The sequence below is a fragment of the Lissotriton vulgaris genome, chromosome 11, assembly GCF_964263255.1.
Source record: "Lissotriton vulgaris chromosome 11, aLisVul1.2, whole genome shotgun sequence".
Classification (NCBI taxonomy): Eukaryota; Metazoa; Chordata; class Amphibia; order Caudata; family Salamandridae; genus Lissotriton; species Lissotriton vulgaris.
In genome coordinates, this window is record NC_141699.1 from 162,310,882 (window position 1) to 162,337,827 (window position 26,946).

Genomic DNA, 26,946 nt, shown 5'->3' on the forward strand with positions numbered 1-26,946 from the left:
GCCGCGTCGCCCATGGTTCACGGATCTCCTTCTGTTTTCCCTGTGCGATCCGATTCTTCTTCGCCCTCTGCTTCATCTGCTCACCATGAGCCAGGGCCAGATTTGCCATTCGAATCCGGCGTCTCTCCAGCTTCACGCTTGGAACCTGAGCACAATGAGTTTGCACATTTGAATTTTGCTCCCGAATGCATAGAGGTGCTTGCTCATGCATGCGCTCCTTCCACAGTTAAGACCTATAAGCTGAAATGGAAACGGTTTTGTATCTGGTGCCACAAGGAGAAAATCGATCCTCTGCTCGCCACACCTAAGCAAATCCTGCCTTTTTCCCTCCTTTTGGCAAAGTCGGGACTTTCGCATTCCACTCTTAAAGACTTCCTGGCTGCGATTTCCCGCTTTTGCCATGATGGTTCCACTTCACTGTACTCCTCTCGGATCATTCGTCAGTTCTTTAAGGGCCTGTTCCGGATGTTTCCACCCATCCGGCATCCACCACCAGTTTGGCGTTTGAATCTGGTCTTATCACAGCTCCTCCGACCTCCTTTTGAGCCCATTCGTTCAGCGGAATTAAAATTCCTCACTTGGAAAGTTGCACTCCTCCTCGCACTTACATCCTCCAGGCGAGTGAGCGACATCCAAGCTTTCACCATTCAGCCTCCATTTCTTCAATTCTCCAGGGACGCTGTTACACTTCGTACGAATCCTACATTTATTCCTAAGGTTCCTTCAGACTTACACCTTAATGAACCTGTCATTCTCAAGACTTTTTGTCCCAGACCCTCAGTCTCCTGCTGAGCGCTCTCTTCATTCTTTGGACTTGAAGCGGTGCCTCAAATTCTATATTCAAGGCACTGCTGCTTTTCGTAAATCAGACCAGCTCTTTGTGGCCTATGGACGAATGCGCACGGGACATCCGGTCACTAAACAATCCATTACTAGATGGATTTCTTCTGCCATCTCCTTCTGCCATCAACGGGCTGCAAGCCTCTTTCTGCTCCAGTGCGAGCACACTCGACGAGGGCAGTTGCATCCTCTACCGCCCTATTTGCTGGAGTGCCTCTACATCAGATCTGCAGGGCGGCAACGTGGTCCAGCAGGCACACGTTCACGAGGCACTGCTGTCTGGAGACAGCTGACGCTGCAGACACTGCTGTGGGTCAAGTGGTGCTACAAAATCTCTTCAGATGAAGATGAGCTTCTGTTGTTTCCCGCCTCCTGTCATAAACGGTTCTCCCATATATATATGCAATGTTCATTTGTGCTTTTCTTTGCTTGCATTTGTTCTTATTGCCTTTTACGACTCATGTGTTGGCGTACTGCTTTCTATTGTTATTCAAGCATGTGAATCTATGAAAGACACCCTAATACTGGAGAAGAACAAAAGTTACTTACCTGTAAACTGTGGTTCACCAGTATTGGTGTCTTTCATAGATACACATGCGACCCACCCTTCCTCCCCTCAGAGGCTCTCTTCTCCTCATGCACTCTTGGTCACTTTGTGCTACCAAAATCTAAGGGCTTGAGCTTCTGAGGAGAAGTTTCTAGAGGGTGCTGCAGGATGATTGGCTGTAATGTGTACTATCAAAATGACATGGATATGTTGCTAAAGTGAATTCTCCCTTTGGGCCTCTATGGGCCTATGTTGTTCTATGGTACTTTTAAAATGTTCTTTATGTCTATTTTATATATATATATTATATTTATATGTATATGTATATTTATGATGTTTTATATGTATATATGTATATTACTACTATTTTATGTACCGTGGCACTCCCACTTCGACGACGGGTAATTATTCAAGCATGTAAATCTATGAAAGACACCAATACTGGAGAACCACAGTTTACAGGTAAGTAAATTTTGTTCGTATCAAGTCCCTTCTCACTCATTTTCAGCTCAACCAATCATTACCAGCAAAGGTATTTATGCAACTGATAGGAATGATGGTGTCTTGCATTGTAATTGTTCCCAACACAAGACTTCACATGCATCTCCTTCAAGAATTCTTAGCAAGTCAGTGGAACCAGTCGCAGGGTCAGTTGACTGATCTAGTGTTGATAGATGGCCGCACACATCACTCTCTGCAGTGGTGGATCCCACAAAATGTATCCAAAAGGCGGCCTTTCGTCAACCCTGTTCCATAGACCATGCTAACAGCAAATGCATCGCTCATTGGTAGGGATAATCACCTACACAATCACACAATCCAATGGTTGTGGAGTCTAAAAGTACAAGAGTCTCCAAATAAATCACCTAGAGCTACTAGCAGTGTTTCTAGCGCTCAGAGCTTTTCAAATTCACCTGATAGGCAAAGCTGTCCTAGTCCACACAGACAACAGACAGGTGTGGAGAAGTGTGGCTCACTGGTTAGAGGAGGCAGACCTGAAAGCAGAGGTCAGCCCGGGACCAGGGTTCAATTCCCAGCTCGGCGGGGTCTTGAGTCCTAAAATGTCCATGGACTCGACAATTCTCGCTCCGGTGCCTACTCGATTCACGGGTTCACACTCTGCGACTCTGGGCAATAGCTTGCTTAATCTCCACAACGGCCCCTCGCGGCGGGATGCCTGGCTTTCTCCTTGCGGATACCCTGCCGGGGTTATCTCACAGGGGAATACCAGGACGGGTTCCCTAAGCAAGCGCTTAGAAACCGCTAGGTGATTTGCGCTATATAAATTCCTGTAAATTTACATTTACATTACATTTACATTTACAGCTAGGTATTATATACAGAAACAGGGGGACATACACCCTCCCCAACTGTCACGCCTAGCACAAGCCATTTGGAAATGGGCTATACACGACAAGATTTATCTCCTGCCAGAACATCTTCCAGAAGTAAACAATCAGATTACAGACTTTCACAGCAGACAGGGATAGCAAATTCACAAGTGGGAACCTTCATCCCCAAATTCTCCTCACCTACTTTCAGGAATTGAGATTTCCTCACATAGACCTGTTCGCCACAGCTCAAATTGCAAAATGCCCAAGCCTTGCCTCCAGGTTCCCACACCCGCTTTCCAAAGGCAATGCCCTATGGATGAACTGGGCAGGGATATTTGCATATGCTTTGCCGCCTCTCCCACTCATTCCGTTGGTAGTTCGGAAGCTCAGACAAACACCCCTCAAACTGTTTGGATCACTGACATAATATAGAATGCCAAAATATCGACCTACCAAAATATCGAGGTAAAAATATAGAATGCCAAAATATCGACCTCCTATCTCCAAACAGGTAAGTACAAAAATATCGAATCAAAAATATTGATGTAAAAAATATAGTTAGTCAAAATATCGATTTTTTTAAATGCTTTAAATTAATAAAAAATTAATGAAATAATAAATATAATGAACTTAAACATACTTAAATAACCTTAACATTAATAAATAATTAATGTAATTAAAAAAAAACATAGAAATTGATTTGTTAATACATATATATATATATATATATATATATATATATATAAACGTAATATTAATAAAAAAATACAATATTTTTACCGTAGGATAGCGGAAAGGGTAAAATTTACTATTACCACTCCAGTGAGTGCAACAGTAGGGAAAGTGTTGGATAGCGTAGGGGTAAAAATTACTATTCCCACTCCAGAGAGTGCAACAGTAGGGAAAGCGTTGGATAGCGTAGGGGTAAAAATTACTATTCCCACTCCAGAGAGTGCAACAGTCGGGAAAGCTTTGGATAGCGTAGGGGTAAAAAATACTATTCCAACTCCAGAGAGTGCAACAGTAGGGAAAGCGCTGGATAGCGTAGGGGTAAAAATTACTATTCAGACTCCAGAGAGTGCAACAGTAGGGAAAGCGTTGGGTAGCAATGGTAAAAATTACTATTCCCACTCCAGAGAGTGCAACAGTAGGGAAAGCGTTGGATAGCGTAGAGGTAAAAATTACTATTCCCACACAAGAGAGTGCAACAGTAGGGAAAGCGTTGGATAGCGTAGAGGTAAAAATTACTATTCCAACTCCAGAGAGTGCAACAGTAGGGAAAGCGTTGGATAGCGTAGGGGTAAAAATTTCTATTCCATCTCCAGAGAGTACAACAGTAGGGAAAGCGCTGGATAGCGAAGAGTTAAAAATTACCATTCCCACTCCAGAGAGTGCAACAGTAGGCAAAGCGTTGGATAGCGTAGAGGTAAAAATTACTATTCCCACTCCAGAGAGTGCAACAGTAGGGAAAGCGTTGGATAGAGTAGGTGTAAAAATTACTATTCCAACTCCAGAGAGTGCAACAGTAGGGAAAGCGCTGGATAGCGTAGTGGTAAAAATTACTATTCCCACTCCACAGAGTGCAACAGTAGGGAAAGCTTTGGATAGCGTAGGGGTAAAAATTACTATTCCCACTCCAGAGAGTGCAACAGTAGGGAAAGAGTTGGATAGCGTAGAGGTAAAAATTACTATTCCCACTCCAGAGAGTGCAACAGTAGGGAAAGATTTAGATAGCGTAGGGGTAAAAATTACTATTCCCACTCCAGAGAGTGCAACAGTAGGGAAAGTGCTGGATAGCGTAGGGGTAAAAATTACTATTCCAACTCCAGAGAGTGCAACAGTAGGGAAAGCGCTGGATAGCGTAGGGGTAAAAATTACTATTCCCACTCCAGAGAGTGCAACAGTGGGGAAAGCGTTGGATAGCGTAGGGGTAAAAAATACTATTCCAACTCCAGAGAGTGCAACAGTAGGGAAAGCGTTGGATAGCGTAGGGGTAAAAATTACTATTCCCACTCCAGAGAGTGCAACAGTAGGGAAAGCGTTGGATAGCCTACGGTAAAAATTACTATTCCAACTCCAGAGAGTGCAACAGTAGGGAAAGCGCTGGATAGCATAGGGTTAAAAATGGCTATTCCCAATCTACAAAGTGCAACAGTAGGGAAAGCGTTGGATAGCGTAGGGGTAAAAATTACTATTCCCACTCCAGAGAGTGCAACAGTAGGGAAAGCGTTGGATAGTGTAGGGGTAAACATTACTATTCCCACTCCAGAGAGTGCAACAGTAGGGAAAGCGTTGGATAGCGTAGGGGTAAAAATTACTATTCCAACTCCAGAGAGTGCAACAGTAGGGAAAGCACTGGATAGCGTACGGGTAAAAATTACTATTCCCACTCCAGAGTGCAACAGTAGGGAAACCGTTGGATAGCGTAGGGGTAAAAATTACTATTCCCACTCCAGTGAGTGCAACAGTAGGGAAAGTAAATACTTCCTATATAAATAAAATAAATAATAATACTAATTACAAATTAATTAAAATACTTAACACTTTTATATAATATATTAATTAATCAATTAAAAATGCAAATAAAAATTAATTCATAAAAATAATTTCAATTTTCAATTTATAATCTTTATTCGGTTCTTAAAAAGACACCATAAAAGCACAAATACAAAATACGCACATAAAAAGTTTTTAAGGAAAAAAACACATCAATAAAATACGGGAGTCATGGATTAAAATGTTCATGCAATTTAACTCGTCATGGGGACAGGCAGATGTCAGTGGTCAATTTTCTATGGTATTTCTTAGTCTTATTGCTACACGAATAAAGTTTATAGTGCAAAAGAGGGTGTATGCGTCCTCTGCTTCCTGTAGGAATCTCAGAGCCGTTCTTGCATGTTTAGGTTTTATGTCTTTCAGGATCCCCACCAGGAACTTGCGTCTTGGCATGGTATAAAATGGACACAATAAGACAAAATGAAGGGTATCCTGCGGAGACCTGTGGTCGCAGCCGCAGGTACCCTTCTCCGCCAGTGTGTGAGTAAACCCTACCGGGACCGCGAGAATATGATGCAGCATGTTTAGTCTGAAGCGTGTCATGACAAAGCGGTCCTGGGCGTTAAACATGACCCTTAAATAAGGTTCCATTCCCTGCTTTGCTGTAAGTTCGTTATAGGTGGAATTTGTGGGTTTACAATTTTCTTTTTCTGCTCTTGTTAGCTTGAGCTGTGCCAAGAAGAGGTTCTTCACCAATAGTTTGCTCTCAGGTGTTATGGAGTCTGGGGATGTGAAAAGGTTTGCGCAATCGATTTCGGCTAGGGATTTCTTTACATAGTTCAGCCAAGGGATGATGTCACCTTTGTCTTTTTTAAGGCAGTCCTCGATGATTTGTCTTGTGAGGGCGGCCTCTGGATTAGACCATATTTTGACCCATGCCAGGAGAGGTTTAATTTTGATTTTATCTTCTATGAAGAGTTCACCTAGTTCTTCATGGATTATGTGGGCCGATACACTCTGTGGGACCTTCAGAATTCTCCTCATGAATTTATTTTCTTCGGTCTGTATCTGCTGGGCTTTACTATCCAAGAAGCCCCACACTTCTGCGCCATAGGAGACTTTCGCGCAACAAATTGCCCTGTAAAGGTTCAAGATTTGTTCCGGGGACCATTTTCCCAGTCTTTGCCCGTATCCCATAATGGCTCCCACTGAGTCTGCAAGTTTCGTGGAATGTTTTTCGACCAAGGGTTTAAAAGTAAGGTGATGATCGAATAGTACCCCCAAATACGAAAAGGTCTGGACTTTGTCGATTTTGTGTGACCCAATGTGAAAGGAAAAAGATCCTTTTATAGGTTTTCCGACGGACATAATGTAGGATTTTTCCAGATTGGTTGCCAGGTCTAGTTTGTCCATAAATCTGACAAACCCATCAATCAGTTTTTGCAGGCCTAGGGGGGGTTCTAGCAAGCAAAACCGCGTCATCGGCGTAAAGTAACACAGGTACTGCACGATGACCGATTTGGGGTGAATCCACCTTGAGTTTAAGCAGGTCTTTTTCCAGCGAGTTGATGTAAATGGAGAACAAAAAGGGCGCAAGGATACATCCTTGCCTTACTCCACTTGTGCAAGTGAAGGGGTCGGTCTTCTTACCCTCTTGGCTATACCTTACACTTGCAGTGGTGTTCCGGTGGAGATTTTGCAAGGTGTCCACTAGCGGTTGGTCCACTCCTAGTTCTAGTAACATGCTCCAGAGCTTTCTCCTGTTTACACGGTCGAAAGCCGCTGATAGGTCCATAAACCCCATGTGAATGGACCCCTTTCCAGCGATGGTATATTTGGCTATCAGGAGGTAAAGATTTAAACATTGGTCAGTAGTGGATCTACCTTTCCTGAAGCCATATTGCATTTCTGAAAGGATTTGATGTTCCTCGGCCCAATCTTGCAATCGCTGTAGGATGACTCGCCCTAGTACTTTTGCGGTCACGTCTATAAGCGATATGGGTCAGTAGCATTGGGGGTCATCACGGTTCCCTTTCTTGTAAATTGGGACTATGGTCGCCGTTGACCAAGACTGAGGCAGGCCTGCCACCACCGCCTCATTTAATACCCTGGTGAGCAACGGTGCCCACAGGTCAGGTTGGCTCAGGTACAGGTCTGGTAGGATTCCGTCCGGGCCTGGGGCCTTGTTTTTACTTAGCCCAGTTATTCCCCTTTTGACTTCTTTCAAAGAGAAGTCTAGCTTTGCCGGCTGATGTTTCCTCGATTTATCCTCCAGGGCTAGATGGTTTGAGTGGTTATATAGGCTCTGGAAGTGGGTTTGCCATTGCTCCGGTAAGATGATGTTTGTGATTTTTGGTGCCCCTTGGTCCTGGAAGCAAGGGGAGTTAATCACTTTCCAGAAGCTAACAATGTCTTTTCTTTCGGCGTCGTCCCTTAAATCCTCCCATGCCTGGTTTTGTAAGCTTTGCTTGCGTTTTTTCAGGGCCTTTTTATACTCGGCTCTGGAAAGCGGAAAGCGTTGGATAGCATAGAGGTAAACATTACTATTCCCACTCCAGAGAGTGCAACAGTAGGGAAAGCGTTGGATAGCGTAGGGGTAAAAATTACTATTCCAACTCCAGAGAGTGCAACAGTAGGGAAAGCACTGGATAGCGTAGGGGTAAAAATTACTATTCCCACTCCAGAGTGCAACAGTAGGGAAACCGTTGGATAGCGTAGGGGTAAAAATTACTATTCCCACTCCAGTGAGTGCAACAGTAGGGAAAGTAAATACTTCCTATATAAATAAAATAAATAATAATACCAATTACAAATTAATTAAAATACTTAACACTTTTATATAATATATTAATTAATCAATTAAAAATGCAAATAAAAATCAATTCATAAAAATAATTACCTACTAATACAAATTATTTACCAATTAACAATAAATTATTTAGCAATTAGAAAATAATTACAAATTTGATCAAATAAAAAAATAATTAAAAAATAGAATTACTTACAATTAAATTACTCCCCACCCTATTCCCCTATAAACCCACAACCCACTACAGAAACTAAATTAATAAAATTAACATAATTATCAATTAATAAATTAATTAAAATTAATTACCCATTATATTATTAAATTACCAATTAATAATTAACAATTATTTCACAATAAATACAAATAAATAAATTAACATATTTAATTATTTATAATTAAATAACTTCCCACCCTATTTCCCTATAAACCCACAACCCGCTACTGAAAATAAGTTACTAAAATTAACATATTTATCAATGATTCTATGAATTTAAATTAATTACCAATTATATTTAATTAATTACCAAATAATAAATAATTAATTAATTCAAAATAAATACCAATAAATAAATTAACATGTTTAATTAATTATAATTAATTACTTCCCATCCTATTCCCCTATAAACCCACAACCCGCAACAGAAAATAAATTACTAAAATGAACATAATTATCAATTAATCAATTAATTAAAAATAATTACCAAATATATTTTAATTAATTACCAATTAATAATTACCAATTAATTCAAAATAAATACCAATAAATAAATCAACATATTTAATTAATTATAATTAAATTACTTCCCACCCTATTCCCCTATAAACCCACAACCTGCTACAGAAATATATTACGCAAAAATTAAATACCATAAAAATAATTAATTAATATAAATAATAAAATAAATATACACTTTTCAAACATAAACTAACATAAAAAACACTTTAAAAATTGATATTAACTTACTTACCTCAAATTCGATATTTTTGTAGTCTATATTCTGTCCATTTCATATTTTTGTAGTCTATATTCTGTCCATTCTATATTTTTGTAGTCTATATTCTGTCCTTTCGATATTATGTCTGTTCTATATTTTTTAATTCAATATTAGTGCTATCCTATTTGATATTTTTGTAGTCTATATTCTGTCCAGTCGATATTGTGTCTATTCTATATTTTTTAATCAATATTAATGCAAATCGATAATAAAAACTCAATATTTTGACTGTATACCAAACTGTTTCACATAGCTCCCACATAGGCACGTCAACCTTGGTTCACCACTCTGCTGGAGCTCTCAGTAGTTCCACACCAAAAGCTGCATCTCAACTCCAGTCTACTTTCTCAGAGCCATGGAGAAATCAGACATCCTAATCCTAAAGAACCCAACCTGGTGATTTGACTCCTGAAGTCATATACTTTGGTTATGTAAAATTACCACCAGACTGTATGAATATCCTAAAAGAGGCTAGAAAACCTACTACTAGGGCATGTTATGCAGCAAAATGGAAACAGTTTGTTATTTATTGCAACAATAACCATATCGATCCTCTTGATGTTTCTGTGCAAAACATCATCTGTTATCTGTTACATTTACAGCAATCTGGACTAGCCTATACATCCTTTTGTTACATCTAGCAGCAGTAGCTGCATACTAACACAACAGACAACACTTATCTCTATTCAGAGTACCAGTGATTAAAGCCTCTATTGAAAGATTAAAAGGGTGATACCACCAAGAGTCCCACCTCCACTAGTATGGAACTTAAACATAGTCCTTACAAGGCTAATGGGTCCACCATTTGATCCAATGCACAGGTGTCAATTACAATTCCTCTTATGGAAGGTTGCTTTTCTCATTGTACTCACTTCACTAAGGAGAGTTGGTGAACTCCAGGCATTAACTGTGCAAAGCCTTTCTTTCAGCTTCACAAAGACAGAGTGGTTCTTCAAACCAATCCTAAAGTTCTTCCTAAAGTGGTTTCTGCTTTTCATATCAATCAATCAGTTGATTTACCTGTGTTCTTTCCTCAACCTGATTCTGTAGCCGAACGAGCCCTATAGACACTTGATGTTTGAAGAGCTCTACTATATTATGTCGAAAGAACAAAAGAATTCGGCAAAACAAGGCAGCTTTTTGTTGCTTTTTCGCCACCACACAAAGGCAATCCCATATCTAGACCAGGAATTGCAACATGGATCGTGAAATGTATCCAGACATGTTATGTGAAAGCGAAAAGAACTTTGATAATACCCCATAGAGCGCATTCACTTGCTAGATAGGGGCTACTATGGCCTCCTTAGGGAATATTACCCTAGCTGACATCTGTAAGGCAGCAACATGGTCTACACCGCACATATTCACCAAGCACTATTGTGTAGATGTGTTATCGAGGCAACAAGCTAATGTAGGCGAGGTAATACTTAAAGCACTTTTTCAAACAACTGCAATGGCTACAGGTTAGCCACCGATTTGGGAGTATACTGCTGTATAGTCAATGCAAACCATGTGATCTACAGCTCAAATGCCTAGAAAGGATAATGTTACTTACCCAGTAACCATCTGTTCTTGGCATGTAGAGCTGCAGGTTCACATGCGCCCACCCCAGGTACCTACAGTTGTTGCAGTTTCTTAATTTACATACATACGCATAGACATCTTTATTCTACACTTACTAACTCTATTCTCATCCTCTGCCGGAAAATAATCTAGCCATGGAGTCGATGCCCAGGCGCACTATCACCGGAAGGAGGAGTCACCTTACCTCATGACCGGAAAAACGTTTTAGAAGAAAAACAACTTGCAAATATCCGGACCCAACACTAGATGGCAAAGTATGCAAAGCGAGTGAATCTACAGCTCTACATGCCAAGAACAGATGCTTACTGGGTAAGTAACATTATTTGTTTCCTAAATCATTTCTTAGAAGACAAATACTTATGGAAAAGGCAATATTTGGGGAATTTATTAATTGAAACTTAGAGACCATTACATTCAGAATCTGACAAAGTCAGCATGCCGAAGAGCTCTTTTAATACATTTTACAATGGAAAAATACAACCTGAAATGGAATGAGATAATGATTGCAGCTATGTTTTTTAAAACCTATGGGTCAGGGATTAGCTGATCACTGGTACATTTTGCCTGTATTCTACTTTCAGGCAACAAATGTTGAGACTGCTATCATGCTCCGCCCAACATCGTAAGCCATCGATTGTATTGTTAGACAATTTTTCATCAACTAGGTAGAATTTCTATGCTTTTACCTCCATAGCAGTGTTTTTGTCCCTGCCTATTCAGCCATCAAAATGCTGCCACTTTTGAATAAGTGTCTGATCTGTAGCAAAATGAATTCATGGAAAGGCTAACATACCATTTGTGCTGTTTGTCTGGAAAGAAGTGAAGCAATGTGTTTGCAAGCCACATCGAACTTTTGTGGAAGTTCAGGTATCTATCTTCTATTGGAAGCCCTGTACTCTGTCATGGCAGCAATCCAAGCAGGAGAGGCAGGCAACCCATGCCCCTCTCACAGACCTCATTAAGACTTTGAGTCTCTAAGCTATGGCAATTGTTCCTACTCATACTCTAAATTGAGAACCTATGCTGGCAGCTTTTTTTTATATTGATGCACCTTTCATTAGCTAGATCTCACTCCGCTTTAAGAGCAGCATTCTGAGCTGCTCACTACTCGGAGCTGTTGATCCTTTCCTCAACGTCCGGCGGGATGGAGAGAGACCAGAAAGGAACCTAGGACTCATCCTCAACTAACAGCAGAGACTCCCATAGCTCTTGCTTGGTCGCCGCTGCTTCCAGAGCCAATTAACTAGGTTTTCACACCAGAGAGACAAAAGTCAGAGGAGAGCCTTGTCACATGCCTTTTCTGGGAGGAAAGAATGAGGTCACAGATCAGGAAACATTTTGATAAATCAGACACACTGAGAGATATTGCACACACTACACTTATCAATATCTCCAGGAGTCACAGTCCTCCTGAAACTGGTGTATCTATTGATCTCAATCCTTCCCATTTAGGATGGATAACATTAGTATGTGGAATATCTACTGGGTCTGTGAGGAAGCTAAAGCTTGAGGCTACAGTGCCTTCAATTCCAACCTCGTCATTGTAATGTCACCATTGAATTGGGCTTTTAATAAATATGAAAAATTGTGTTTTTTCTTGCTGGTACCAATTTCAAGAGCTAGAATAGAGGCTAGTGCACAGCTGTAAATATTATCCAAAGTCTTGTGGCTGTTACAGGTGCTCCATAGGTGGCGACCACATCCCTGGACGCCTAATTATGTTCACAACATGTGTCTTTAATGGGACATTAAAGGCATCCCTTTGGGCACACCTTATTTCCTCAGTATGAAATGAGGATTCCAAACTTCAGTTCCTTTTTAGATTGTTTTATTCTTCTTTCATATATTTTCTTTTGGTATAATTGACATTTTAATCATTCTGCATTTCATTCAATATTTATACCAGCGACAGAGTTACTTTCGACTCCAATGCATTTCGGGCGTGACTCACAACGCCCTTCATCAAGGAATAAACACTACAATCAAAAAATAAAAACAACAAAAAATAATGAGCAAACGAGGGGGGGATCGCACTGCCCAATCTCCAACTATATTACTGGGCGTCCCAGCTTAAGATTATTAATCACTGGATCCACATCACACGGGAGGACCCCGCGTATAAGGCGGACTGGTCACAACTGGGGACTGAAGGCATGCTTTCAGTGCTGTACAACTACACGCAAGTAAAGACCCTGCTTGGCCCAACGCTTCACACGGCGACGCTATGGCATGCAGCACAATCACGTCTGGGGTGGAAGGGTAAAATCACCAGGTTAACTCCATTGTGGGACACAAAAAACACTGGGAAACCTGCGGACATGTAAGGGATTCACACGATGGGATACCATAGGGATCTCGGTGGTGGGGGACCTCTGGGACAAGGGCACGGTTATTCCTTTCCCGCAGCTCCAACAGCTATACGGCCTGGGCCCCTCTGAAACATACCGGTATGTGCAAATCCGACACGCTCTGTTGCAGGCAATCCCACCTGACACCACACTCCCAGAATCGTCACCACTGGAAGACAGGTTACTGACCGAATTTATGGAGCAAAAGGCGACCTCACTCACGTACAAAAAACTGATTAACAACTTACCAGACCCCACACAGAATCTTAAAGAGAAATGGGTGGGAGAACTGGGTGAAATGGATGACACGGAGTCGAACGAGGCGCTTGCCTCACCGCGAGAGGTAGGCATTTCGGCCAGATTCCGCCTAGTGCAGCTTAAAATTTTACATCGCACCTACTACACCCGCACACTACTTCACAGAATACAAAGGACACCACACCCGTACTGCCTCAGGGGATGCGGGGAAGAAGGAACTCTGCTCCACACGCTATGGGAATGTCCTCGGATCCGGGAACTCTGGAGGCAGATAATGCGCACAGTCTCGCAGGCCGTCAAAGTATCTGTCCTGCCGGAACCCCGTAAGTGCCTGCTGAACATTTGGGACCCTACAGACCTAGACAGGTATGGACAACTATGGGTCACACTGGCGGTGACAGTGGCCAAACGAGACATTGCACAGAGGTGGGGTGCCCCGGAGTTGCCAACGGTAGCAGGGTGGATAAGGAATATGGACCTCCTAATGGTAAAGGAAAGAGCAGTTTATGTGTTACGGGCATGTCCCCGCAAGTGGAATAAAGTGTGGGCACCATGGAACAAATATAGGGGAGAACCATGTGAGCCCCTGCCGGAGGGTGAGGACTCGGACTCAGAGGAAGACGAGGACTAGCCGAAAAGGGTATGCTAGTACAATGATGGGGGCAGCCGGGAGAATGCGGAAACGCAACACTACCTTAGGCGCAATGTTGAACAAACTGTACCTGCAGAAGACTGTCTGTAGATGAACACACTGAATTGCTCAATGATGACCATAGTTGGGTTTTACTGTTTTTGTTTTTTATCTAAAACTTCACATTGTTAATCTCAGATGAATATATCAGAAATGTACTGTCAGGGAATGACTTATGGACAAGAAGCGGAATTGTGCCACGATCTGAATATGCTTGTTACTCCTAACTGCTCCAATACCTGACCAAGGCACACATTGATAGTTAAGGACACACGATATGTTTTGTTCATTTCTCCTGCTTACACATACTAATGCTATGTAAATGCACCTAGCGAATGAAAGTATGAATATCTCTGTTGCTCTCCTGACAATAAAGAACTTATAAAAAAAAAAAAATAATGAGCAAATGTACTGTGTATGTCTATTTGTAATGAGTGCTATGATTTAAACTAGGGTGATGTTATGTGAACAATAAAAACGGAAAAAACATATCCTGTGCGTTTATCACCGAGACCACCATTTAGACCTTATAAACCCGTGGCAACATGTCAAAGTACAACCACGCCTGTGTCACTTACGTGTCGCGTTTTCTTTTAACAAGATCAAGCTTCGGTTTCAAATTACTGTTAAGGAAAGAATGTACGGACTGTTAGACTCAAAATTCGATACCTTTAAATTTCTCCCTAGCCTTAATGCACAACAGACCATGTAAAACTCCGTTCCAAAACTAACCTGATGTTCAATGTATCAGCGTCTCTACATCTTGCTTCCCGCCAAACTTCTGACGACCTGCGTTACGATCGTTCTCCATTTAACAAACAACAGCTTCAACTACGAATGATGTGCTGGTCATGTGATCTATCAAGCTAAAAGAAATACTTTGTTTCCAAAAACTATCATATGTTTAAATCCCAAATAAAGTCTACGCTTTGGATGATCCTCTAATAAATAAACCTCTCTTCATCATGTGAAAAAGACTAATTAATCCAGTGTACAAGTGGCAACAATAAGTACGGAGTGGTTCGAACCCTTGTGTCTGAGTGTATAAAAGTGAAATGTATACCGTGACGGCTCCGGTGTGCTATCTCAGTGTGAGAGGGAACGTACTCAATGTGAGGTGGAATGATGAAACATAAATAAACAGTCATTTGCTTATCACAACAATGCAATAGAAACAAAACATTAAATCCAACAAGCAAGGTCCCCTTCCAGATCAAGGAAATGGCTAATGGTTATTTACAGATAACAAGACAGTTCCATACGTTCATTGAGCCCATTAGGACTCTGTGTTGAAAGTTTATGGATCCAAAAATTCTCTTGTTGTAACATATATTTGGTATTGTCTCTTCCTTCAGTCTTTTCAACTGTCTCCAGTATCATGAATTTTAGTTGAGAGATATTGTGCTGCGCCTCCATGAAATGTGTGGCTATTGACGATTTCGTATTTTTCATGCGGATGTTTGACTTATGTTCTGTCAATCTTGTTTTTATCCGTCTTTCAGTTTTCCCAATGTACAGTTTTCCATATGGGCATTTCAACGCATATATGTTATGTTATGTTAGTTTTGTCTTTTATAGCACATGGCTACTCCAGAGAGTGTCCCTGCGCTTTTATTAAAACCAGTCGTAGAGTAACACAACACAGAACAAGCAAAAAGGAACAGCAAAAATCAGAGCGAAAAGAATTACTGGGCAAAAAGCCAAGTTTTAAGGCCCTTCCTAAAATTCAACAGATTAGAGGTGCTGCGTAGTGCCAGAGGCAACGTATTCCAGATCTGTGATGCCAGCAGCCTGAAAGAGCGACCCCCAATGCGGGCCCTCTTTACTCGGGGTACCACCGCGAGGAACAGTGATTCAGATCTCAACGATCGGGTCGGCTGGTAGAAGGCAATCCTCCTTTGGAGATATTTAGCTCCCGAGGCATGGAGAGCCTTATGGGCCAGGGTCAAGGCCTTAAAAACTATCCGCTTCCGGATAGGCAGCCAATGGAGCGACTGCAAAAGGCGTGAAACTCTAGAACGTCTAAAAAGGCCAAAAATGGCCCACACGGCCGAGTTCTGGACGACCTGCAGACGTTGTAAAAGATATTCCTGCAGGCCAAGATACAGGACGTTGGAATAGTCCAATCTTGAGCCGATTAAGGCCTGCACCGTCATCTTCCTATGATCTTCTGAGTCAGAGGAAGAAACTTTCGGAGCATCCTCAATAGGCCAAAACATGTCCCCGTGAGACCAAGGATCTGAGACCTTAACGCCAGGCCATTATCCATCTTGATCCCCAGATTCTTAGCTAGCTGGGAAGAGTGCGCTGGAGGAAACATGTTGATAGGCCACCATTCCTGCCAGTCTGGGTTGTGTGGGCAGCCGAAGAAGAGTACCTCAGACTTGTCTGAGTTGCGCTTGAGGCTGTTGAGCTGGAACCATTTAAAAACAGCCCCAAGGCACTTGCGGATACTCTCTCCATCAAAATCTTCTCCTTTCCTGCAGGTAAAGAGGAGCTGGGTATCGTATGCGTAAGAAACAATCTGGGCCCCATAAGACTCCGCCAATGCCACCAAAGGGGTCAAAAAGATGTCAAAAAGAGTTGGGCTCAACACAGATCCCTGCGGAACTCCGACTCCCAAAGGCGGCATAACGGCGGAGCTGGGTGAGGCCCAGAACGTTTGTCGACGGCCAGCCAGGAATGATGTAAACCAGCTAAGCACCGTCCCCCTCAGACCAATCTCGTGAAGTCTGGTGAGGAGACCCTCGTGGGGGACGGTGTCAAAGGCCGCCGACAAGTCCAGCCTAACGAGCATAGCTTTGCCGCCCGAAACCAGAGCCTCTTTTATGGCCTCAGACACCTCCAAAAGCGCCGTCTCGGTGCTTATATTACATTGCTCGTGTCACATGTCGCATTGACCCTAACTTTAATCTCGTGCCCTTTCATGGGGTGATTTATTTTATTGCCTTTGATAATGCTGTTGCAATTACCGCAATTTAGACACGGTTTGGTACCCTTGTATGTCTTTGTTTCAGATGGTCGATATTTGAGTAGTTCTCCCAAGTTTTGAGCTCTAGTATAGGCAAACAGAGGTATATGTTCAAAAGATTTTTGAAAATCTGGTTCTAGCTTGAGTATAGCCCAATGTTTAGTGATGATTTTTCTAAAGCTTTGGCTCTGTGTGGAGTATTTTGATACAGCTACGATCCGAGCTTCTTCATGTTTGGGGGTTGGTTTTAGAAGTTCCCTTCTCTCTATTGCTTTAACTCTTTTTTTTGCATCCTCTATGATCTTTTTTGGGTAACCTCTATTGAAAAATCTTGTTGACATTTCCTCCAGTGTTGGCTCCACTTTTGCAGTATCAGATGTGATTCTTTTGACTCTTGTCATCTGTGAATAGGGTAGGTGTTTCTTTAAGCTAGGTTGATGAAAACTTGCAAAATGCAACATGTTGTTCCTATCAGTTTCTTTTCTGTAAATGCTGGTTTCAAATCCTTTTTCCGTGATTGATATTCTGACATCCAAAAACGTTACAGTTGTGTCTGAAATCTCCCAGGTTAATTGTATCCGACTGTCTATTTCATTAAATTCACAAGAGGTCCTTTGATGACTTCCAAATGATGAATATATCATCTATGTAACGCACAATGAGTTTGGTGTTATCCTTCCATACTGTCTTAGAAAAAATGTTAGTTTCTTCATAGTCCTGCATAAAGATGTTAGCGTATACCGGCGCCTCCGAATTGCCCATAGCAGTTCCCGTTAGTTGTTGATACCATAAGTCTTTGTATCGAAAATAACTTTGATACCGGGTAAATGTCATCAGCTCCATTAGAAATGTCTGTAGGTCACAATTCAGATCTGTGTTTAGAAGAGCTTTCTCTATAGCTTCCATTCCTAAAGAGTGTGGAATGGAGGTGTACAAGGAACGTACATCAGCTGTACACATGATAAGAGTTTCTTCCGGTTCTATGGTATAGTTTCCAGTTTTAGTAAGAAATCCGTAGTGTCTTTAACGTATGTTCTCATTGCTCTCACTGTAGGTTGTAAATACTTATCTAAAAGTTGGCCAATGGGTTAGTGGAGACTCCCTCGTGTGGAGACAATTGGACGTAGAGGTGGATCCATTAAGTTCTTGTGTATTTTTGGTATCATATAAAACACCGGGCTCTTGGGATTTGGTTTGGTGAGGAAATTCTTTGTCTTTAGGTTGATGGTTCCCATTTCATAGGCTCTTTCAATGATGGTTCCTAAAGCCTTCAAATATTCCATAGTGGGGTTTCCACTCAGCTCCATGTATGTGTTTTCATCTGCAATATGATCAAAAACTTTCTCCTCGTACATAGAGTTATTCATGATAACTAAAGCGCCACCCTTGTCTGCTTTAGTAAACCTTAACTCTGAATTGGAAGCTAATTTTTTTTTTTCTTCAGACAATCCAAATCCTTCTGTGTGATGTTTTTTCTGACACGAGTATCAAATTTTAAACGAGATAGATCTTGCTTCACCATTTTTTCAAATATATCCAATGTCTTATGGCTCACGGGAGCTTGAAAAGTGCTTGTGGCTCTCAACCCACATAGTTGGTCTACGAATTCTTTATCTTGTTGGGGAAGTATATTGTCAAAGAAATGACGGAGTCTTAATTTTCGCATGAATTTGAAAAAGCTCACCTCCAATTCCAACGCATCAGTATTAGTCGTGGGTACGAAAGATGTTCCTCTTTGTAACAAATTTAGTTCATGTGCACTTGGTTTATAGTTACTGATATTAATGACCAGTTGATCTAGTTTTGGGTCTTTTTCGTGTCCTTGTCTTTCTTCGGTATCGTCGTGCTTCTCGTGTTGGGGTGGTCCTTCTCTTTGTCTTTGTCTTTTTCTTTTGTTCTTTCCTCTCCTGGGTCTCCTTTTTGGGCTTGGCCCTGTTCTAAAAAAGGATTGGCTGTCATCGGAACACTAGTAGTAGGCTGCTCAGTTTGGGTAGTGTCTTGTGATCTTGCTTCTGACTGAGTTCTTTGGTCTGTGCGTGAAGACTCCTGACTTTTTGAACTAGGTTGTGGTCGTTGAGTTCTTTGTGAAGTATCACTTCCCGAAGATGATGAGTCTGTGTTAGGAGAATATGGACGATTCCTTCTTTTTTGGGCATAGATATCAGCCCAAGTATACACCTCCCCCAGCTTATAATCAAGGGTATCCCTTTTGAATATCCGGATTTTTCTTTCGTTGATGTCCCTTGTGTGTTTCTCCATCTGTTCTTTTATATCTCCCAATGTTTGAGTTTTACATGGTCTGTTGTGCATTAAGGCTAGGGAGAAATTTAAAGGTATCGAATTTTAAGTCTAACAGTTCGTACATTCTTTCCTTAACAGTAATTTGAACCCGAAGCTTGATCTTGTTAAAACGCGACACGTAAGTGACACAAGCGTGGTTGTACTTTGACATGTTGCCACGGGTTTATAAGGTCTAAATGGTGGTCTCTGTGATAAACGCACAGGATATGTTTTTTCCGTTTTTATTGTTCACATAACATCACCCTAGTTTAAATCATAGCACTCGTTACAAATAGACATACACAGTACATTTGCTCATTATTTTTTGTTGTTTTTATTTTTTGATTGTAGTGTTTATTCCCTGATGAAGGGCGTTGTGAGTCACGCCCAAAATGCATTGGAGTCGAAAGTAACTCTGTCGCTGGTATAAATATTGAATGAAATGCAGAATGATTAAAATGTCAATTATACCAAAGGAAAATATATGAAAGAAGAATAAAACAATCTAAAAAGGAACTGAAGTTTGGAATCCTCATTTCATACCAATTTCAAGAGAGCATAATTAATATTTTAAGCTGTATTGCAGGGACATAGTAACATTCAATTTAATTGTTGAACAACATGCACACTATCTGGTAGGCTACATGGTCTGCATAGGGGTGACTCTAGGCCTCCCGGTGTGAAGCCTTTTTTTGGCTATTTGGGGTAGTTCGCGCTTAGGCCCCCATAACCTTTTGTTCTCATAAGGTACACACACGACATTGGCGTCCTTTTTTCCAACATTCCTGGGGATTCTAAAGATACACAGGGTTTGTGGATTTGGAAATTTGCCAGGGTCCCAATAATGCCCAATAAGTAAAGCCTGGCAGTCTAGTTGGGTGGATTCCAGCTCCATGATTATGGCCCCGCCTGCAGTCGTGGAGCAGTAATCCGCTCTATACAGACCCAGCGAGAAAGTCCTTCCCCCTGCATCTGTATTCCTCCAAGAGACCCACCCCTATGCCCCCCCTCTGGCCTCCCCTCTGAGCGCTGTGGCTGAGGACGGACCCGTTCCGTCCATAGCACCCAAGCATTTAATATTTAAAAGGACTGTTTTCGCCTATCAGAATGGTTATTATGACGGGTCGGGCTGCAGGTTTAAACTGCAGCAGTCAAGCTGCACTAGTAGGCCTGTGACCTCCTGCATAATCCAGAACTTTCAATCTCAGAAATGTGAGGAAAATTAGGTGTGTTTTTTGGGAAATGTTGATCTTTTTTCAAAGAAATAAGATCATTTGTCACAGTTTTCAATTGCCATAGACAAAAAGGAGGATTACTTGTCTCTGATATTCTCAAAGAGTTTATTTCAGGCTTTTTTGTGCCGATTTGAACCTGGCTTTTAAGCAAGAAACCACATATTTGGAAATTCTGATGCAAGAGTAATAAACTTCATTTGTTGTAGAACATTTTTTGGTTAGTGGAAATATTGGGACATGGCCTATTGAAAGGTTTTAAGTAAACCTCAGCTGTGGCTTGAAATGATAGGAACAGGGTTTTGCAGTTACGTAATACTTTACACTTCTACTCCACTCTTATTTCACTCCCTTCCGGGATGAAGAATACACACGAGGCAACTTGCCACACAAGTAACTCGATGCCTGCATGGGGTTAAGATAGGAGATGAGCCCCATGATGTAAACCTGAGCCCTTTGTAAGTAATGGGCAGCAGCTGGAAATTCCAACCAGAAGTAGGTGAAAGACTACTCCTGTTGGAATTCCTGATTTCTCCTTGAATCTGCCCTCCATTTCTTGATAATTGATCGTATGCTTTTATTGCACTTTTATTTTGGTATGAGCTTAAGCATTGTGTAAATGAGAATGCAACAGAAATTTTCGAAAGAAATAGGTTAATATAAACATGTTAGCCAAGTGCAAATTTCAAAGTTATGGTAATTTTCCATTTTGTAAATTCTTGTCTGTATAAAGCACAAATCCGCTTGATTCTCATTATGTACTTTGTCATTTTTACAGCAAAATACAAGTCCAGTTCCTCTCAGTGGAAATCCAGGATATGTTGTCGGCCAGCCAATTGTGGCAGGATTTAAACCAGCAGGATATCTTTTTCAAGTTTACTAATGGTTTTCAGGTTACCTATGCTAACATGCTTACTTGCAATAAGGTTACTCAAATAACACACAAAAAAGCAAATGCAGACACCACGATTGTGCATAGTGTAGTCACTGATCAAGTCAGCAGAGAAAAATATAATTCATACACAACCTAAATTTGACACGTTCTATGGTGGTTTTCATTATTTGCTTTATTTTCCTTGTTTCCCAGATGTTTTGTCGATGTGTGTGTATATATATATATTTCTGAGTAGCAGTGGAGTTTTGACAACCAACAAGTTTCGCCCCTTCACTTATCTGCTGGCCTGTTGCTTTTTCAAGGCTGCAACTTGTAGGAGAATAGGTTAAAATAAAGGCTATCTATTTAAATGCTGAACATTTTGACAGTTATTGCCACACAGCTGTATCACGGAATAAGTGGAAAGATTCTGGATTCATGGTAGAAGTATTTGGTTCTTGAGTGAGGCACACATGTATTATGATAGCCAAACATGGCAAACAAGAGAGCACGGGGAGGAGGTAGAAGTGTATTAAGGTATAACAGTTGTGGGTGTTAGCATTGGTAAAACTTATGAGCAGAGTAGAGATTAACAAGGGGTATTTGAAAAAATCATCTCGTGGAAAGACTGTTCAGAGGCTAGTGTTGTAAGTGGTAAAGCTTGCGAGTTCTAGGAACAACTGGGGCGTGATCAGCTGGGGTTAATGGACCAAACATTTTTTAAAAGGGTCAAACCATACAAGAACCAGTGGTAAATGTATGAAGAGAAGGCAGGATCATGGGGGTATCTGCCAATTGCCATCTACCTGGGCTAGATAGAAAGTGCCAGAAACGTGTGTTAAAGGAGGTGAGGGGACTCAGTTGAAGATTAGGGAATTTTGATAGATAGAAACCCATTCTGTTTGTACAGGTTATGTAAATGATCACTATGATGTATGTTAATGGACTAAGTTGAGCAGAATTGAGTGAAATGAGGGTGTTATTAATGTGAGTGATGCAAAGAAATACAAGATAAGTGGTGTAGAGTTAAGAACAAGGGGCGGTACCTGAAGTATATTTTGTCTTTCAGATTGGTAAAATATGTTGGGGGAAAGTGGTCTGTCCATCGAGAAAGGTTGTAACAGATCTAGATGTTTTATAGGGAAAAGCCTAAATCAAGATCAGGCAGTGAGAAAAGCTGAGGGAGGGAAGGAGGAAGTCCATGACAGGGATGTAAGGAGAGGATAATTTAATAAACCAGCACAATAGAAAACGGATAATCTGGTAACTAGACAATCGTAGCTGGGTGTGGTCAGGACGTACCTAAATTGTGTCAAACCTTATTGCTGTGAGGGCACCTAAGGACCACGTAGCCCTCAAAACCAGCAGCTGAGGCCAGTCCAAGCTGCAGTAATTGTGTGCAATCTAAGAAGCATTTGAAGTCTGCTGTATGTGAAGGGGTTTCTTTAACAGGCGCTTGGAAATGGGCTGGGCAAATGTAAGCCTGAGGTTCCGTATGAAAGGAGGGTAGTCCAGTGGCAGAAAATCACCAGGGATTAGTGCAGAGACAGGCTAAGAAATAGTTTATGTTAGACATGTCAGCCTTGGGGTGGTCTCCCCCCCAACATTTTGCCTTTGTCCTGATCTCGTTTTTGCTGGTATTAGGCCTTTGCACACTTTACTACTGCTAACCAGTGCAAAGTGCATGTGCTTACTCATTACAGCATGGTCATTTTGGCTTGTCCCAAAATGGCATATTTAATTTACTTGCAAGTCCCTCGTATAGTATGTACATGTATCTAGGGCCTTTAAATTAAATGCTACTAGTGGACCTGCAGCTCTGATTGTGCCACCCACTTAAGTAGCCCTTTAGACATGTCTCAGGCCTGCCATTGCAGAGCATGTATGTGCAGTTTTAGCCTGCCATGTTGACCTGACAAAATTATCCTTTTGCGAGGCCCAGATCTTCCTTTATAATACATATGAGTCATCCCTAGGGTAAGCCCTTGACAGCCCGAAGGGCAGGGTGCAATGTATTTATAAAGTGGGACATGTGCTTCTAAGTTTTACATGTCTCTTGTAACAAATTCATGTGTAATTAGTCAATCTAATATTTTATTTGACTTTTTTGTAGTTTTATTGCAGTGATCATAAAAATGAAAAAATATACAATATTTTTTTAATATGTGCGCTTTTATTTTGTATCACAAGTACACAGATTACATCAATTAGGAAATGTACCTGTGAAAGAAATTCCTTGTGTGTAGGATTTTAAAAGAAAAACATAATTGGCTATCAAACCCAATATTTTTCAATCAAAGCCTGCAGCCAGATGCCCTAAAAGTGGATAAACATAAATGCTCACCCTAACTGTGCTATATTTTAGTATAAATCCACATAGTACTCTTGGTTTCTGGTGCCTCATTTATTTCGGTATGATGACCATTTCTTTCTTCTCCAGCATTCTTCCTATGCACCCTTCCAAAATGGCACCTTTTAAATACTGTGACTACAGAATGGTGAATACTGTATGCTCACTGGGTCTTCCATGCTCAACTCTGGTGTGACGCACAAAGCTGGATGTTTCTGCTCATCCGTTATAAACTATTTACTATCTTTTCCGTTTATAAAATCTCACAACAGCTTAAATATGTACTAATTAATAATCTAATTTACTGTTTATAGCAATATTAATGGTAGAAAGTGTGAAAGGCGCACATGCAAAAATCCCCTGATGACAAGTGGGATGACTAAGTCGATCCCAGATCTCAACATAGTATACATGTGACTTTCTACCTGATATGCAGTGAACCCTAATTTAATGTATGTATCTAATGCAATCTAATTGCAGCGGTTCAATTTAATTGTGCTAGGACTGAGCCATTAACATGCAGGATATGTCCTTTACTATGGTTTAATGTTGAATATCCGCATACAAATCCATAACCTGTTTTTAAAAAATCTTTTTCATTAGTCATGTAAATTATTTACATTTCTCTATAAATTTGCATGCCGCCAATTAAGTCACCTGCCGGGCTTGTCGCATTACAAAAATAAGAGAACATACTCCACGGAGCATGATAGACTCTAATGCCTGTTTCCACTACACTGGAAGCTGACTATTGATTTGAACACAACAGCTAACCCTTTCTTTGGACGCATTCCTTCCTTTGATTGAAATGCCTCGGTTTGGGAAATAGCCTTCTACCTGCAAAAAATTGTGTGAATCTGATTTTTGACACCGAGGCACCTTAGTGATGTCATCCGTACTTAAAATATCATTTCGGATGGTCAGATTAACAGGAAGGTTATTCTCCCAGAATGTGTTTAGCTTCAGTCAGTCATTAGATCCCGCCCCACTTTACATGGAAAGCAATGGCTAACTTTCTGATATTCCATATTGGATTCTGAAATATGTGCCAGATTCTTGAATACCTCCGCTAGGAATGATTCAAAGAGACCCATTTCTACTGACTGGATAACATGCCAAACCTTTTTCTTGAGTCTCAGTGTAAATGATGCAGACACTTCCAGTCATGGCCAGGCTTACCCTCTCTCCCCCCCCAATGGCTGCTGGTACTCTGTGGGTCTTCAGAGTTTTGTAGGAGAATCCCATATACACCACTTTCTGAAATAGGGTGCCGAGGACCTTCTTTACAACCTGTGGGTTTGAAGCTTGAGAAGAACCTTTGCTGTCGATGCCTCATGCTTATTTAAGCTGCATTCCAATATTGCATCCAAGAATATAAAGGGTATATCAGTAAGTAGAAATTACTCACCATTATTACAGTTCCTCATATTACATATTCCCTTCAGCTGCGGGTCGCCATTTTAGTACCGCCAGGTTCTGTTAGAACCGAGCTTTCGAGAGCGGTGTGCCAGATATATATATATATATATATATATATATATATATATATATATACATACATACATACATACATACATACATACATACATATATATATATATATATATATATATATATATATATATATATATATATATATATATATATATATATATATATATATATATATATATATATATACAGGAGCTACAGTCGGCATAGGGTTTGGACACATTCATGTATAGATGCTCTCAGAGTGACGTTTGCTGCACAGTTATGCACACTGTTTTTGGTCCTCTTGCCTAGAGGCAGTTTGTCGTGTGTAAGTAATGTTTTCACATTTATATTAGCAAATGGGATTTACCTTAACTGCTCTCACATCTGGTATTGTTCAGAGCACTAATAGATATGGGCAGCTGACAATGATGCAGAGTTCATCACATCAGGACTGTTTGGCAGTTGAAGGCAAAAGAAGTCCAGTACTGTTTGGATATAACATGGTGTCTGGCTGTAAATTGAGGTAAATGGCATTATTCTTTTTTTAACCTAACTTGTCTGTTCCTATTTCTAAAAGTGTTCTACGTTCTTATTTTACAGATATTCCTTTTCCTTTATTATTTTCCCGCCGCACCTCTTGTGTGTTATTCGTATGCATAAAGCATCAGAGAGTACAAAGTCAACACACCTCCCTTATTTAAGGTGCAGTTGAAACCGTGGAAATGTGCAGTAATGTGCTTTTTGCACATTGCTTTCGCATATTGCAAGTACCGCTGACGATCAGCTAGTGTCTGTTCCGCATGTGTAAAGCGACAAGTGCAAGTTTATCTAATTACAAATCCTGAAAAGGAATTCAAAATCAATCAATCAGGATTCCTGTAAAGCACAACTACTCACCCGTTAGGGCCTCACGGCGCTGTGGGATTGGGGGTGGGGGCATTGGGGATCTGTGGTTCAGTCGAAGACCCAGGTCTTGAGGTCCTCCTTGAATTGAGGCAGAGACGGTGATTGCCTGAGATGCAGAGGTCTTCGCAGTGAGGTAGGAGAAGGATCTTCCTCCAGCTGTGGTCTTGCAGATCTGTGGGATGGTGGCCAGGGCCAGGTGGACGGAGCCGAGCTAACTGGTGGGAATGTAGAAGGAGAGATGGTGGTTGAGGTAAGCATGTCCAGCGTTGTGGAGGGCTTTGTAGGTGTGCATGAGTAGCTTGAACGTAATCCTTTTGTTGATTGGGAGCCAGTGGAGACTCGCGATCACAGTAATACCATTTAAAATTACCTCCAGCAAAGGGTTTGTGGTAAACAGTTGCAATTGTTGCGTTGTACTTGACACAGTTGTAAATCAGGTGTTTACATCGGATATCTTTACAGCTAATGCTGCACTTCATATTAGGTGTAAAACTAGTGTATGACCCAAATACTGCACCGCTAGTGCAGGCAGCAGAATGTGCAAACACCTGCAGTGCAGCAAGTGTGGTTGTAGCACTCCCTCTTTTAAAGCGTTTATTGTCGCCCGCCTGACCGCGAAGTCAAAATCCAGCGAAATATCTGTAATGCACTAACTTTGCGCTGTCTCTTTCTCTTGAAGGTATTCCACTAATTGCCAGCTAACATCTGACACCATCACTCAAGTGCTCAGGGGGCAGAACTTTCCAGATTATGTGGCATCTTTTGGAAATTCTCAGGCTGAAAATGTGGCAGACTGGGTGACTATCAATCAGATCAGCACAGGCCAGGTACAGTGTACATTATTGATTAATTTATGGAATTCTTGCATGTTCAAAGCTAGCAGAACGATTTCATGAGGGCCTGAAGATTGTTCCATTGGCAGAAACTCTACACTCTATCAAAGCTGCAAGTTCAC

At 41.1% G+C, this 26,946-nt stretch overlaps 1 protein-coding gene across 2 annotated transcripts in view; it reads left to right on the plus strand.

Annotated features, from left to right (window-relative positions):
• Positions 1–26,946, plus strand: part of TCTN1 (tectonic family member 1) — a 297,848-nt gene that overhangs the window by 245,527 nt on the left and 25,375 nt on the right. For both annotated transcript variants that reach the window (XM_086943021.1, XM_086943020.1), the window contains exons 10-12: positions 21,164–21,246; positions 25,468–25,608; positions 26,671–26,818. In XM_086943021.1, coding sequence (XP_086799147.1) covers positions 21,164–21,246; positions 25,468–25,608; positions 26,671–26,818 — 372 coding nt within the window. The remainder of the gene's footprint in view (positions 1–21,163; positions 21,247–25,467; positions 25,609–26,670; positions 26,819–26,946) is intronic.